General features: G+C 40.5%; 1 protein-coding gene across 5 annotated transcripts in view; it reads right to left on the reverse strand.

Annotated features, from left to right (window-relative positions):
* LOC126425291 (zinc finger protein 501-like) overlaps window positions 1-17,979 on the reverse strand; it is a 438,372-nt gene that overhangs the window by 305,985 nt on the left and 114,408 nt on the right. For all 5 annotated transcript variants that reach the window (XM_050088262.1, XM_050088264.1, XM_050088263.1 and 2 more), the window contains exon 5: window positions 16,615-16,683. In XM_050088262.1, the coding sequence (XP_049944219.1) occupies window positions 16,615-16,683 (69 nt within the window). The remainder of the gene's footprint in view (window positions 1-16,614; window positions 16,684-17,979) is intronic.

The following is a 17,979-nucleotide window of genomic DNA, read 5'->3' on the forward strand; positions in this document are numbered from 1 at the left end:
GTATGGAGTGTAGCCATGTATGGAAGCAAAACATGGACTATAAATAGCTTAAACAAGAAAAGAATAGAAGCCTTCGAAATGTGGTGCTTTAGAAGAATGCTGAAGATAAGATGAGTACATCAAGTAACTAATGAGGAGGTACTGAAACAAACTGGGGAGAAGAGGAATTTGTAGCACAACTTGACTAGAAGAAGGGATTGGTTGGTAGGACATATTCTAAGGCATCACGGGACACCAATTTGGTATTGGAGGACAACATGGAGGGTAAAAATCGTAGACAGAGACCAAGAGATGAATGGATTAAGCAGATTCAGGAGGATGTAGGCTGCAGTAGTTACTTGGAGATGAGGCTTGCACATGATAGAACGCTGCGTAGAGCTGCATCAAACCAGTATGTGGAATGAAAACTACAACAAAAACAACAACAACTATTGAAATATTATTACATGAGCTATATCTTTAATGAAAAAGCAAGACATTCCTAAATTTTGATCCTATAACTTGTCATTTGAGGGTTTTAGGAAAAATATATAATTCTGAGTACACAATTAACCCTTTCGTGTAATAATTTGATTATTTTGTTTTGTTCTGAATTCAAATATTGAAATTAGTAATGTTTTCAGCAACATAAACCAACAATTTCTCATACAAAAATACAGCAAATGACACAAAACGGAGAATTCGTGATTATTTCTAATGTACAATTACTCAATATATGAATACATTTAAAAATTTCTACATCTACATCTACATGGATACTCTGCAAATCACATTTAAGTGCCTGGCAGAGATTTCATCAAACCACCTTCACAATTCTCTATTATCCCAATCTCGTATAGCGTGCGGAAAGAATTAACACATATATCTTTCCGTACAAGCTCTGATTTCCCTTATTTTATCTTCGTGATCGTACCTCCCTATGTAATTCCATGTCAACAAAATATTTTCGCATTCAGAGGAGAAAGTTGGTGATTGGAATTTTGTGAGAAGATTCCATCGCAACAAAAAACGCCTTTCTTTTAATGATGTCCATCCCAAATCCTGTATCATTTCTGTGACACTCTCTCCCATTTTTCGCGATAATACAAAATGCGCTGCCTTTCTTTGAACTTTTTTGATGTAATCAGTCAGTCCTATCTGGTAAGGATCCCACATCGCGCAACAGTATTCTAAAAGAGGACGGACAAGCTTAGTGTACGCAGTCCCCTTAGTAGGTCTGTTACATTTTCTAAGTGTCCTGCCAATGAAATGCAGTCTTTGGTTAGCCTTCTCTACAACATTTTCTGTGTGTTCCTTCTAATTTAAATTGTTCGTAATTGATTTACCTAGGTATTTAGTTGAATTTACGGCTTTTAGATTAGACTGATTTATCATGTAACCAAGGTTTAACACGTTCCTTTTAGCACTCATGTGGATGACCTCACACTTTTCATTATTTAAGATCAACTGCCACTTTTCGCACCATTCCAATATTTCTTCTAAATCATTTTGCAGTTTGTTTTGATCTTCTGATGGCTTTATTAGTCGATAAACGACAGCGTCCTCTGCAAACAACAGAAGACGGCTGTTCAAATTGTCTCCCAAATCGTTTATATAGCTAAGGAACAGCAAAGGGCCTATAACACTACCTTGGGGAACGCCAGAAATCACTTCTGTTTTACTCAATGACTTTCCATCAATTACAACGAATTGTGACCTCTCTGACAGAAAATCACAGATACAGTCACATAACTGAGATGATATTCCATAAGCACACAATTTCACTACGAGCTGCTTGTGTGTTACTGTGTCAAAAGCCTTCCGAAAATCCAGAAATACAGAATCAATCCCTTGTCAATAGCACTCAGCACTTCATGTGAATAAAGAGCTAGTTGTGTTTCACAGGAACGATGTTTTCTAAACCCATGTTGACTGTGTGTCAATAGACCGTTTTTTTCGAGGTAATTCATTACGTTCGAACACAATATATGTTGTAAAATCCTGCTGCATATCAACGTTAACAATACGGGCCTGTAATTTGGTGGATTACTACTACTACCTTTCTTGAATCTTGGTGTGACCTGTGCAACTTTCCAGTCTTTGGGTACGGATCTTTCATCAAGCAAACGGTTGTATATGATTGTTAAGTATGGAGCTAATGCATCAGTATACTCTGAAAGGAACCTAATTGGTATACAGTCTGGACAAGAAGATGTGCTTTTATTAAGTGATTTAAGATAAGTAACATCAAAAAAGGAAAATAATTTGTAAGTTGCATGAAAAATACCACATATCTGTATCACAGAGGAGAAATTTCTAAAAGTATTTGATATCAACTAACTTAAACAAGAATAATAAATAATGTGTCACAAGAACACTGTTAAAATTGTTCGAGTATGATAAAACTGATCGTAGTAACAACTTTCAACAAAGTAAGAATTATATTACCTGTTGAAAGAGTATAAATAGGTATGTGGCTGCGATTGCAAGAAAGCTAATTATTGTCTTGGGCTCAGTGTGTTTATATATTTGTCAGGCAGAGTATTATATGCTGTTCAGTTGTTAGTGCTTTGAAGCCATGTGAAGCTGAGACATTCTTATTCCTATCTATAATCACTACATTAAATATGTTTCTTTTGAGTTTATAGTGAGCTGCTCTCCAAAATAATTTTAATGCACTAGATAAGCAGTTATTCTGCAAAAAATTGCTTAAGTTTGACAGTTATACACTACGAAAAATGTATTTACAGCAGCAGTTGGCATACATTACAACTGACATTAAACTTGCACTAACTCATAGAAAATCACTACAGCTTGAAATTAACTGCTACACACCTGATGTTTGTTTTGACATAAGGAAGTAAACCGGTCATCATCATGAGAGTCAGTTTGAAGACTGGAGAATTTACTAGGCTTGGTCTGTTGCCTCTACAAATCCTTGCCTTCTTCAGAACTTAGTACTGACTTACCCAGAGTTTAGCACAAATTCCATGAAAAGCTTAAACATGCCATTTTTCATATTGACAAATCACTGCCAGAGATGAAAGAAAAAATCTCAGACCTGAGTGGACATCAAACCCCAAGCCTTTGGATTTCAAGCCCAGCACTTACCCACTGACCTACCATGCCAAATAGCTTCCTCTGTCTAAATGTAAAGTTCATGATTACTAATGCATCAGTACTTGCAGAGAAAATGCTGCTCTATGTGATACAATGATCAGCCGTAACACTATGACCTCCACACTACTATTGATATAAAACAGTCCAATCCATAGCAGTGTCACATGGTGAAGAATGACCATTAATAAGACACATGCATGGTACGTGTAGTATCAGTGGGCATGCTGTCTATGTGTTCAATGGGGAACGCACATGATCTGACTTTGACAGAGGGCAGATTGTGATGGTCCTTAGGCTCGGCATGAGCATTACGGCAACTGCATGACTTGTTGGGTGTTTGAGGGGTGCTGTGTGGTGAGTGTCTTCAACACATGGTGAAATCAAGCTGAAACCACGTCTAGGCATCATGGGTTTGGACGGCCATCCCTCGTTACAATGTTGGATGTTCTAGGTTGTGCAGACTGGTAAAACTGGACAGGGGGAAAACTGTGATAGAAGAAACATCACAGTTTAAAGCTGGGCATGTAAAAGTGTGTCTGAACACACAGTGCACCAAACACTCTTAAAGATGGGCCTCCAGAGCTGATCCCCTATGCATGTGCCAATGTTAACAGCATGACATCAGCAACTACAACAAAGGCACACATGACTATTGGCACTGGACGTTGATGCAGTGGCAGAGCGATGCATGCTCTGATCAACCCCAATGCCAATGGGTGAGTGCAAATCTGTCGTCTTCCAGGGAAACAGCTCCTTGACACCTGCACTGTGGGATGGAGGCAAGTTGGCGGCAGCTACATTATGCCCTGGGGAACTTTCACCTGGGCACCCATAGGTACAGTAGAGCTGATGCAAGACATCATGACCGCCAAGTAGTATCGTACACTGGTTGCAGACCATGTACACCCTTTCATGGCATATATGTTTCACAATGGCAATGGCATTTTTCAACATGATAATCCACCTTATCACAGGGCCAGGACTGTGACGGAGTGGTTCAGGTAACACAGTGGTGAGTTCTAATTGACGTGCTTGCCCTTCAACTCACCAAACCTGAACCCAGTCAACCACATCTGGGATATAACTGAATGTAGCATCAGAGCACATTGGTCCCCTCCCCAGAATTTACAGGAATTAGGTGACGTGTGTGCAGATGTGGTGCCAGCTCCCTCAAGTGACCTATCAAGGCCTCATTGCATCCATGCGACAATGCGTCACCACTGTTATCCGAGCCAAAGGTGGACACACCAGGTATTAGGTAGTTGGTCATATGTTATGGCTGGTTAGTGTATGTATAATGTAATACAAAGCATAGCGCAAAAGTTCATTTCACTATTTTATCAAATGAATATGATCACTTTTATTTTTACTTATGAATACCCATTTGAACTGCACAAAACACAGACTCTATATCGCCAGCTGTGGAACTTATATTCCTAAGACTAATACTGAGATTACTGTGTATCAAATTCATCTGTGGCTTTTTGGTTGTTTTGGAAAAATGCTTCTAAGCCTTAAAATCACTTTGAACAATGGTTAGTGTAAATAATGTTATAGCTGTGGTCTTTAGTCTGGAGACTGATTTGATGCAGCTCTTTACATTGGTCTATCCTGTACAAGCCTCTTCACCTCTGCATAACTACTGCAACCAAGGTCCACTTCAATATGCATGTGTAGTCAAGCCTTGCTCTGGCTCTATGACAGATTTTTACCCCTCACATTTTCCCCTCATAACCAAATTTGTGTTCTGTGATGTTCAGAATGTCTTATCAACTAGTCCCTTTATTTTAGTCAAGTTGTGTAATTAAGTTCTTCTCTTCCCAGTTTCAGTATCCAGTCTACACATGTGATCTTCAGCATTCTTCTGCAACACCAAATTACAAAATTTTGTATTGTCTCCCTACATGTACTGATCATCATCCACAATTCACTTTCATATAAAGCAACACTCCATACAAGTACTCCCAGGAACGACTTTGCCACATTTTTATGCCACCATTAGTTATTTTATTGACCATATAGCAAACATTTCTCTTACTTTTAAGAGTTTCATGTCATAATCTAATCTCTTTGGTATCATCTAATTTAATTTGACCATATTCCATTCCCTTTGTTTTACTTTTGTTGATGCTCACTTTAGAATCTTCATTCAATGAATCTTCCACATCCTCTATCTCCCTTTATCTACATTAATACATTAACGATGAGTTTTCACTAAGTAATAATGCAACACATTTATTTCTGAAAGCAGGTTGGTTTTATTTGGGATTCAAATACATAACATTATTCCCCACTCTTCTGGTTACAAATCCTACTTTTCAACATAATCTCTGTTGACTGTGATGGCCTTATGCCACTTTACTGGGAGGGGCTGTACGCCTTCACAGTATGATTTACTGGCCAACAACAGAGCCACCATCATGCTCCACCAACAACATCCCCATCATCCACATGTTGTTTCCCACAGAGTGCAACCTTCACTGGGCCAGACAGATGAAAGTGAGAAGGTGTGAGATCCAGGCCATAGTTTGGATGAGGAATAACAGTCCAATGAACTTTTATGATCTCCTCTCAGGTGCACATACTTCTGTGAGGCTTTGCACTGTCTTGAAAAAGGAGATCATTTGCACTTTTGTGGTGACAAACATGCTGAAGTTGTTTCTTCAATTTCCGGAGGGTAGCAGAGTGTACTTCTGAGTTGATCGTTCCACCACAAGGGAAACATCAACAGAATACACCTTCAGACTCCCACAACACCATCACAATGAGTTCATCGGGTGAGGGTGCTACTTTGTACTTTTTCTTCAGAGGAGAAGTGGTGTGACTCCACTCCATGAATTGCCGTTTTGTTTCCAGTTGTCCGTGACAATGTTCAACAAAAAAATTTTTGCAATTAGCCTCATAACACACCAGTAAATCTGCACAGATGGTCCTTCATTGCTCTTTATGGTCTTCTGTTGGTGGAGAGGAACCCAACAGGCACACGCCTTTGATTAACCCAATTAGTGGACAAGTGTTGCAGCACTACTAACACAGGCATATAGTTGTGCAACAAGATGTCAATTGTGATCAGTCAATAACTTCAAATTAGAGGGTCCACAGCTTCCAACATATCTCAGGAGTCACAGCTGTGTGCGGTTGGTTGGCATGTGGAAGATCAAATAGGTTTGCGTGACCTTGTTGGATAATGACAGACACCTCACCCAACGGCTCACCATGCTTTTGTTCCCTGCTAGTTCTCCGTAGACATTCTGCAAGAGCCTACAAATATCTGCAATGCTCTGGTTATCTGCAAAAAGAAATTCAATAACAGCTCTCTGTTTGGAACACATCTCTGTTACAGACACCATTCTGAAGGCTATATACATCTTGTGGTCTTCAGTCCAAAGACTGGTTTGATGTAGCTCTCCACACCACTCCATCCTGTGCAAGTTTCTTTATCTCAGCGTAGTTAATGCAACATACATCCTTCTGAATCTGCTTATTGTATTCATCTCTTGGTCTTTCTATATGATTTTTACCCTTCAGGCTTCCCTCCAGTACTAAATTGGCGATCCCTTGATGCCTCAGAACGTGTCCTACCAACCAATCCCTTCTTCTAGTCAAGTTGTACCAAAAATTTCTCCTGTCCCCAATTTTATTCAGTATCTCCTACTTAGTTATGTGACCTACCCATCTAATCTTCAGCATTCTTGTGTAGCATCACACCTCAAAAGCTTCTATTCTGTTCTTGTCTAAACTGTTCATCATCCATGTTTCACTTCCATACATGGCTACACTCCACACAAATACTTTCAGAAAGGGCGTCCTGACACTTAAATCTATATTCGATGTTACCAAATTTCTTTTCTTCAGAAACTTTTTTCTTGCCACTGCCAGTCTACATTTTATATCCTCCCTACTTCGACAATCATCACTTACTTTTCTTCCCAAATAGCAAAACTCATCTACTACTTTAAGTGTTTCATTTCCTAATCTAATTTTCTCAGCATCACCTGAGTTAATTCAACTACGTTTTGCTGAACTGTGTATTGTACAATGATATCATTTTGTAGGTACCTTCAGCAATATGTAAGTACTATCTGCGAAATGTGTTGCGAATCAAGTTTGTAGTAAAGAAACAATAAATTAAAACATCATTCTTGATGATGTTTTGGTGTATGCGATTTTAAGCAGTATAAACATTCAAATATTTATGACATTATACCTCTCGAACTATGTATCATATAATGATACAATTTTGCAGTACAGTCAATGGTATATAAAGGCGGCTGCACATTGGCAGAGAGCAAGCCATGCTCCAGTTGGCCAGAAACATGCTGAAATGACCAGGCCATTGCCAAAGTGAACACTCTGGTGATGTGGGACCAGCATGTGACTACCAGAGAATTGCAGAAGGGGTGGACATTGGTACTTTTTAAGCATATTCCATTCCGACCGAAGACGTGGCCGCGAAGGAACTGTTGGTGTAATTCGTGCCAAATTGCTGACGGTGGAGCAAAAGCAACATTGTGTTGATGTCTCACACAAATTGCTGGACTCCACAAAGTGTCCCTGACTTTGTGAACATTATAATCACTGGTGAAGAGACCTGGGCGTGTTGGTATAAGTCTGAAACCAAATCCCAGTTGTCACGGTGGAAACATTTCTCATCACCGAGACCAAACAAGAGGAGGAGGAGGATATTAGTGTTTAACGTCCCATCGACAACGAGGTCATTAGAGACGGAGCGCAAGCTCAGGTGAGGGAAGGATGGGGAAGGAAATCGGCCGTGCACTTACAAAGGAACCATCCCGGCATTTGTCTGAAGCGATTTAGGGAAATCACAGAAAACCTAAATCAGGATGGCCGGAGATGGGATTGAACCGTCGTCCTCCCGAATGCAAGTCCAGAGTGCTAACCACTGCGCCACCTCGCTCGGTACCAAAAAAGACCCGTGAAGTGTGCGGCAAGGTCAAAGTGATGCTGACTGCTTTCTTTGACTCCTGTAGTATGGTATACCATAAGTACGCACCACAGTGTCAATCGCCAAAGAGTACTACAAGAATGCTCTCCATCACCTATGTCATGATGTGCAGTGTAAGAGACTGGACTCGCGGTCACTAGGAAATTGGTGCTTCCATCACAGCAATGCTCCAGCACATTGCCCACATTTGAGATCAGTAAAAGGGACATGATTTCAAACAAGAGAGGACATTATGGCAGCAATGACAGCCGAGTTAAACTCTGTTCTGAAAGAGGCTTTTTGGGCTTCCTTCCAACAATTGCAACACTGCTGGGAGATGTGTGTGGGGTCCCATAGGAAAGACTTTCAGAATGATTAAGTGTCCAATGCTCCAGGTAAGCCAGTTTTTTTTCCCCAGCCAAAGGTCAGATACTTTTCTAACAGACCTCATTATATGTTCTGATGTTCCACATCTCCTCCTAAATCACTGGACCGATTTCAACCAAACTTGGTACACATATCACTAACTGTCTGGAAAGAATCATTATGTGGGTAAGAACTGTCTACCTATTGAAGGGTGGGAGTGAGGGTGAAAAACCAGTTAGCCCACGACAGGTGACCAGTATTGACCCAGTATTTGAGAATGAGAGGACTTAGCTACTTGCAACAAAAATTACACATAATTTCAAAACTCCATGAAACTTTTTCTTGCTGAAATTCCCCCACCCCACTCACCACAGAATGATGAAAAGAAGAAAGTTTGTTTCTAACTACTGTATGTGATCAAAAATATCTGGGCACCTGGCTGAAAATGACTTACAAGTTTGTGGCGCCCACTTTCAGTAATGTAGGAATTCAATATGGTGTTGGCCCATCCTTAGCCTTGATGACAGCTTCCACTCTCACAAGCATACATTCAATTAGGTGCTGGAAAGTTTCTTGGAGAATGGCAGCCCATTCTCCACAGAGTCCTGCAATGAGGAGAGGTGTCGATGTCATTCGGTGAGGTCTGGCACAAAGTCGGTGTTCCAAAACATCCCCAAGGTGTTCTATAGAAGTCAGGTCAGGACTCTGTGTAGGCCATTCCATTACAGGGATATTACTGTCATGTAACCACTCCACCAGAGGCCATGCATTATGGACAGGTGCTCAATCATGTTGAAAGATGCCCGCCATCCCTGAACTGCTCTTCAACAGTGGGAAGCAAGAAGGTGCTTGAAACATCAATGTAGCCCTGTGCTGTGATAGGGTTGGAAGCCCATTCCATGAAAAATGTGACCACACAATAACACCACTGCCTCCAAATTTTACTGTTGACACTACACATGCCGGCAGATGGCATTCACTGGGCAGTCTCTATACCCACACCCTGCCATCAGATCGCCACATTGTGTACCATGAGTCATCACTCCACACAATGTTTTTCCACTGTTCAATCGTCCGATACTTCTGCTCCTTACACCAAGTGAGGCACCATTTGGCATTTACTGGTGTGATGTGTGGCTTATGAGCAGCTGGTAGACCACGAATTCCAAGATTTCCCACTTCCCGCCTAACTGTCATAGTAGTTGCAGTGGATCCTGATGCAGTTTGGAATTCCTGTGTGATGGTCTGGATAGATGTCTGCCTATTACACATTATGACCCTCTTCAACTGTCAGCGGTCTCCGTCAGTCAACACACAAGGCCGGCCTGTCTTTCGGGATGTATGTGTCCCTTCATGGTGCCACTTCACTATCACACTGCAAACAGTGGACCTACAGGCGTTTAGGAGTGTGGAAATCTCACATACAGACGCATGATACCTATGACACCCAATCACCTGACCACGTTCGAAATCCGTGAACTCTGCAGAGCGCCCCATTCTGCTCTCTCACTATGTCTAATGACTACTGAGGTCACTAATATGGACTACCTGGCAGTATGTGGCAGCACAATGGACCTAATATGAAAAACGTATGTTTTTGGAGGTGTCCGAATACTTTTGATCACATAATGTACATTTTCACTGTTAATACCATAAAACTGCACACGAATCACGACATTTTAATTTATTACTTCTTTACTACTAACTGTGCAAAAAGTATTCACATACACAACTGAATGTAGCAGCAAAATTACATGACTGTACAATACTCCGTTCAGGAGACATGACACCATAAACTTTGAGATGCATGAAAAACTACTGCATCATGCATTTCGCAGACATAGGCACATATACCACTGGATATACCTCCAAAATTATATCATTGTACGACACAGTTCTGGAGATATTACATCACAAACAGTGAGCTGCATAAAAATGAAATGTGATATATTTTAAATATATGACATATATTTCACATATGCATATGCAGGCAAAACCACAAGTAAAAAGCTCATCCTAAACCCCTGGAATTATTTCAGTCAAATCTGGTACACATGTTAGTTATGAATTGTAAAGAAATATGGGGGGGGGGGGGGGGGGGATGGAGGCAGGGGGGAGGCCACCAGCTTCCTAGTGGGGTAGAGTTGACAACATGGAGAAGAAGGAGGAGGAGCAGATGGACAGAGAGTGGGAGGAGTAGATGAACTGAAAAAGGGGAGGAGGAGATGGGCAGAGAGTGGGGGAAGGAGGTGGCAGAAGTGGCAGAGAGGGGGGGGGGGGGAGTGGAGATGGACAGACAGAGGGGGAAGGACTAATAGAAGATTAGTATATACCCAGGCAATGTAAAGTACTCAGCTAGTATTTATAGTATATTCAATGTTAGCAAATTCTCTTTTCTCACCAGAAATTCTTCCCTTGCTGTTGACAGTCTGCATTTCAGATCTTCCCTACTTGCTCATCATCAAGTACTTTGCTGCCGGAATTGCAAAACTCATTTACTACCTTCAGAGTCCAATTTTTAATCTAATTTTACCAGCATCATCTTATTTAATTCAACTACATTCAATTATCCTTGTTTTATTTTTGTTGATATTCATCCTATCATCTCTTTTCAAGACATTACCCATTCTCTAATGTCTGTCCTATGTGGTGTATTTTGCTGTTGTTAAGTTGGCCATATATTTCTTTCACTACTGCAACGATATTTTCTGCACCTGGGTTACCACCCGTATTTGTCACAGTTACATCATCGATGGTTTGAAAATGCACACAGGTGTCCAAAACTAGTCACCATCAAGAAATTAAAAAAAAAACGATACTTCTCAACACAATACACGATGGAGTTACAACCATTTATTTCAATTATAAGACAAGTTGCAGATCTACTTTTCACCTGCAGCATGCTACAAATTCATAATTATCCATTTCATTCACAACTGCTTTTGCAAGTCCTTTGCAATCTCTGACATAACTGCAAGAACTGCTGCGATAGTTGCAACATCATCTGCAGACCCCATAGTTTTCATTTTCTCTGCTTCGATTTCAATACTCTTTCCAAATTTTTCCTCGGTTTCCTTTACTGGCTGCTCAATGTACAGATTGAACAGCACTGGGTATAGGCTACAACTCTGCCTCACTTCCTTTTCAACTACAGCTTCCCTTTCATGCCCTCTGGCTCTCACAGTCAGACTCTTATAACTTCTGTATAGCTTTTGTACATGTTATGCTACCTGTATGTCACGCCAGTTGCCTTCTAAGTTTGAAACAGTGTATTCCAACCAACACTGTCAAAAGCTTGCTCTAAATCTGCAACTGCTATAAATGTTGGTTTTACTATTGAAGCCTGTCTTCTAGGACAGGCATAGGATCAGTATTGCCATGCAAGTTTCTACATTTCTCTGGAACCCAAACCAATCTTCCCCTAGACTGGATTCTACCAGTTTTTCCATTTTTCTGTAAATATTTCATGTCAATATTTTGCAACTGGTAGGTCCACAACATTGTTTCCATCATTTTTTCTTGAACATGGAGTTTTTATTGTGACAAACTTACAGAAAATATCACAATTCAAAGTATTGGTCATCACTGATCACTACTTTCTCTCATTTATCAGACAGTTTACGAATGCAGAAGAACTGGGCATCTTTTGAGGAGACTCATGAATCAATCGAATTTTGTACTTGTTCATATGACTGGAAGCACTGCTCAGCCATGTCATTTGCCACTGAAAGATAAAGGTGTTGTTGTTTGTTGTTGTTGTTGTTGTTGTGGTCTTCAGTCCTGAGACTGGTTTGATGCAGCTCTCCATGCTAATCTATCCTGTGCAAGCTCCTTCATCTCCCAGTACCTACTGCAACCTACATCCTTCTGAATCTGTTTAGTGTATTCATCTCTTGGTCTCCATCTACGATTTTTACCCCCCCCCCCCCCCCCACACTGCCCTCCAATGCTAAATTTGTGATCCCTTGATGCCTCAGGACATGTCCTACCAACCGATCCCTTCTTCTAGTCAAGTTGTGCCACAAACTTCTCTTCTCCCCAATCCTATTCAACACCTCCTCATTAGTTACGTGATCTACCCACCTAATCTTCAACATTCTTCTGAAGCACAGCATTTTGAAAGCTTCTATTCTCTTCTTGTCCAAACTATTTATTGTCCATGTTTCACTTCCATACATGGCTACACTCCATACAAATACTTTTAGAAACGACTTCCTGACACATAAATCTATACTCAATGTTAACAAATTTCTCTTCTTCAGAAACGCTTTCCTTGCCATTGCCAGTCTACATTTTATATCCTCTCTACTTCGACCATCATCAGTTATTTTGCTCCCCAAATAGCAAAACTCCTTTACTAATTTAAGCGTCTCATTTTCTAATCTAATTCCCGCAGCATCACCCGACTTAATTCGACTACATTCCATTATCCTCGTTTTACTTTTGTTGATGTTCATCTTATACCCTCCTTTCAAGACACTGTTCATTCCGTTCAGCTGGTCTTCCAAGTCCTTTGCTGTCTCTGACAGAATTACAATGTCATCGGCGAACCTCAAAGTTTTTATTTCTTCTCCCTGGATTTTAATACCTACTCCAAATTTTTCTTTTGTTTCCTTTACTGCTTGCTCAATATACAGGTTGAATAACATCGGAGAGAGGCTACAACCCTGTCTCTCTCCCTTCCCAACCACTGCTTCCCTTTCATGTCCCTCGACTCTTATAACTGCCTCTGGTTTCTGTACAAATTGTAAATAGCCTTTTGCTCCCTGTATTTTACCCCTGCCACCTTTAGAATTTGAAAGAGAGTATTCCAGTCAACATTGTCAAAAGCTTTCTCTAAGTCTACAAATGCTAGAAACGTCGGTTTGCCTTTCCTTAATCTTTCTTCTAAGATAAGTCGTAAGGTCAGTATTGCCTCACGTGTTCCAACTTTTCTACGGAATCCAAACTAATCTTCCCCGAGGTCGGCTTCTACCAGTTTTTCCATTCGTCTGTAAATAATTTGCATTAGTATTTTGCAGCTGTGGCCTATTAAACTGATAGTTCGGTAATTTTCACATCTGTCAACACCTGCTTTCTTTGGGATTGGAATTATTATATTCTTCTTGAGGTCTGAGGGTATTTCGCCTGTCTCATACATCTTGCTCACCAGATAGTAGAGTTTTGTCAGAACTGGCTCTCCCAAGGCCGTCAGTAGTTCCAATGGAATGTTGTCTACTCCCAGGGCCTTGTTTCGACTCAGGTCTTTCAGTGCTCTGTCAAACTCTTCACGCAGTATTGTATCTCCCAATTCATCTTCATCTACATCCTCTTCCATTTCCATAATATTGTCCTCAAGTACATCGCCCTTGTATAGACCCTCTATATACTCCTTCCACCTTTCTGCTTTCCCCTCTTTGCTTAGAACTGGGTTTCCATCTGAGCTCTCGATATTCATACAAGTGGTTCTCTTTTCTCCAAAGGTCTCTTTAATTTTCCTGTAGGCTGTATCTATCTTACCCCTAGTGAGATAAGCCTCTACATCCTTACATTTATCCTCTAGCCATGCCTGCTTAGCCATTTTGCACTTCCTGTCGATCTTGCCCCTAGTGAGATAAGCCTCTACATCCTTACATTTGTCCTCTAGCCATGCCTGCTTAGCCATTTTGCACTTCCTGCTGATCTCATTTTTGAGACGTTAGTATTCCTTTTAGCCTGCTTCATTTACTGCATTTTCATATTTTCTCTTTTCATCAATTAAATTCAATATTTCTTCTGTTACCCAAGGATTTCTACTAGCCCTTGTCTTTTTACCTACTTGATCCTCTGCTGCCTTCACTACTTCATCCCTCAGAGCTACCCATTCTTCTTCTACTGTATTTCTTTCCCCCATTCCTGTCAATTGTTCCCTTATGCTGTCCCTGAAACTCTGTACAACCTCTGGTTTATTCAGTTTATCCAGGTCCCATCTCCTTAAATTCCCACCTTTCTGCAATTTCTTCAGTTTTAATCTACAGTTCATAACCAATAGATTGTGGTCAGAGTCCACATCTGCCTCTGGAAATGTCCTACAATTTAAAACCTGGTTCCTAAATCTCTGCCTTACCATTATATAATCTATCTGATACCTTTTAGTGTCTCCAGGATTCTTCCATGTATACAATCTTCTTTTATGATTCTTGGACCAAGTGTTAGCTATGATTAAGTTATGCTCTGTGCAAAATTCTACCAGACGGCTTCCTCTTTCATTTCTTAGCCCCAAGTCATATTCACCTACTATGTTTCCTTCTCTCCCTTTTCCTACTGTCGTATTCCAGTCACCCATGACTATTAAATTTTCGTCTCCCTTCACTACCTGGATAATTTCTTTTATCTCATCATACATTTCTTCAATTTCTTCGTCATCTGCAGAGCTAGTTGGCATATAAACTTGTACTACTGTGGTAGGCATGGGCTTCGTGTCTATCTTGGCCACAATAATGCGTTCACTATGCTGTTTATAGTAGCTTACCCGCACTCCTACTTTTTTATTCATTATTAAACCTACTCCTGCATTACCCCTATTTGATTTTGTATTTATAACCCTGTATTCACCTGACCAGAAGTCTTGTTCCTCCTGCCACCGAACTTCACTAATTCCCACTATATCTAACTTTAACCTATCCATTTCCCTTTTTAAATTTTCTAACCTACCTGCCCGATTAAGGGATCTGACATTCCACGCTCCGATCCGTAGAATGCCAGTTTTCTTTTTCCTGATAACGACGTCCTCTTGAGTAGTCCCCGCCCGGAGATCCGAATGGGGGACTATTTTACCTCCGGAATATTTTACCCAAGAGGATGCCATCATCATTTAACCATACAGTAAAGCTGCATGCCCTCGGGAAAAATTATGGCTGTAGTATCCCCTTGCTTTCAGCCGTTCGCAGTACCAGCACAGCAAGGCCGTTTTGGTTAGTGCTACAAGGCCAGATCAGTCAGTCATCCAGACTGTTGCCCCTGCAACTACTGAAAAGGCTGCTGCCCCTCTTCAGGAACCACACGTTTGTCTGGCCTCTCAACAGATACCCCTCCGTTGTGGTTGCACCTACGGTACGGCTATGTGTATCGTTGAGGCACGCAAGCCTCCCCACCAATGGCAAGGTCCATGGTTCATGGGGGGAGGATAAAGGTGTTATGTTTGCAAATGCCTATGCTTACTGTATTACGCTTACAACTTACCAACTTCACCACCACTTGCCACTACAGACATCTATAGTCAGATCCACAAACAATGGCAGTTCATGCCTGTCGAGGCACGGACAGAGATTGCACTGTTGACAATTCCAATCGAAAGTTGCGGTATGTGTGTGAGCGTTCTTTCTGCTTGAAGAAAGCTTACATCCTGCAAATTATGTCTCTCGTTTACTTATGCAGAAATTAGCACTTAACACCACAATCAGCAATGGCAACTCACAACAAATAGAATCAAAATTCACAAAACAACTCGCTACAATCATGTTTAATGCTTGCATTAGCTACGGCATTTACAGTAGAGTGCTCATAACACTACTGAGTGCTCAGTAGTGTTCCGAGTGCTTGTGGTTGTTGGAGCATTCATAATGTAGGTGTATAGAATGTGCCTAACTCGACCACTGTCATTCATGACTCCAACGAAAGTGCAAAATAGCAGAAGCAAAGTTGAACCAGAAGCAAAGTTGTAGACCGAATACCAATGATTAAACTGATAATTTGGTAGTATTCACAGTTATCGTCACCTGCCTTCTTTGGAAATGGAATTATTACATCCTTCTTGAAGTCTGAGTGTACGTGCCATGTCTCATAACTTCTTACACAACAGGTGGAATAGTTGTCATGGCTGGCTCACTTCTGGGGGAATGTCATCTACTCCAAAGGCAATGTTTTGACTTACACATTTCAGAGGTCTGTCAAATTTTTCCTGCAGTATCAAATTTCCTAGCTCATCTTCATCTACTTCCTCTTTCCCTTCTATAATGTTGCTTTCAAGCTCACTTCCCTTGTACAACTCTTCTATGTATTCCATCCATAATTCAGCTTTCTCCTATTTGCGCAGTACTGGCTCGTCACTTGAGCAATATTTTCATAGAGCTGTTCCTCTTTCCTCCACAGGTAATCAACAAACATGTAAGTAAATAAATTACTGTCCTATGTTATGCAATGCAGTTACCCACAGATAAATAAAACAATACAAAAGACACACTCACCTCCACAGTGCCACTTAGTGGGTCCTGTGCGCTAACAAGGCCTTCGGGCTCCTCCCACTCTGGTAAACACTGAAAAAAAGTAAACAGAGTTATTTATGTGTGTTTGTTACAATGTCCATATGCATGATTAATCCTAGAAATACCAACGCATTTTCCACAAATTGCATTGTTGAGGGTGGGGGGGATTCTTTATGCCCATCCTGAAAAAAGTATTTTAAAAAATCATATATTGTTGTTGACTTAGATCAATAACATACTTTTTACAGAAGTACTGACATGTCAATAGGATCATGAACCTGAAAATATCTTTTAGCACCTTAGCAATACGAATACACTATAAATAACAAGCAATACCTTAAAAAAATTGTTAATTGTTGTTGATTTTTACTCATAACATACTTTTTAAAGAGATATTGGTGTTTAAATGATGATGGCATCCTCTTGGGTAAAATATTCTGGAGGGAAAATAGTCCGCCATTCGGATCTCCGGGTGAGGACTACTCAAGAGGACATCGTTATCAGGAGAAAAAAATACTGGCATTCTACGGATCGGAGCATGGAATGTCAGATCCCTTAATCGGGAAGGTAGGTCAGAAAATTTAAAAAGGGAAATGGATTGGTTAAAGTTAGATATAGTGGGAATTAGTGAAGTTCGGTGGCAGGAGGAACAAGACTTCTGGTCAGGTGAATACAGGGTTATAAATACAAAATCAAATAGGGGTAATGCAGGAGTAGGTTTAATAATGAATAACAAAATAGGAGTGTGGGTAAGCTACTACAAACAGCATAGTGAAGGTATTATAGTGGCCAAGATAGACATGAAGCCCATGCCTACAACAGTAGTACAAGTTTATATGCCAACTAGCTCTGCAGATAATGAAGAATTTGATGAAATGTATGATGATATAAAAGAAATAATTCAGATAGTGAAGGGAGACGAAAATTTAATAGTCATTGGTGACTGGAATTCGATAGTAGGAAAAGGAAGAGAAGGAAATGTAGTAGGTAAATATGGATTGGGGGTAAGAAATGAAAGAGGAAGCCACCTGGTAGAATTTTGCACGGAGCATAACTTAATCATAGCTAACACTTGGTTCAAGAATCAAGAAAGAAGGTTGTATAATTGGAAGAAGCCTGGAGATACTAGAAGGTATCAGATAGATTATATAATGGTAAGACAGAGATTTAGGAACCAGGTTTTAAAATGTAAGACATTTCCAGGGGCAGATGTGGACTCTGATCACAATCTATTGGTTATGAACTGTAGATTAAAACTGAAGAAACTGCAAAAAGGTGGGAATTTAAGGTGATGGGACCTGAATAAACTGACTAAACAAGAGGTTGTACAGAGTTTCAGGGAGAGCA

Source organism: Schistocerca serialis, chromosome 10, assembly GCF_023864345.2.
Source record: "Schistocerca serialis cubense isolate TAMUIC-IGC-003099 chromosome 10, iqSchSeri2.2, whole genome shotgun sequence".
Lineage (NCBI taxonomy): Eukaryota > Metazoa > Arthropoda > Insecta > Orthoptera > Acrididae > Schistocerca > Schistocerca serialis.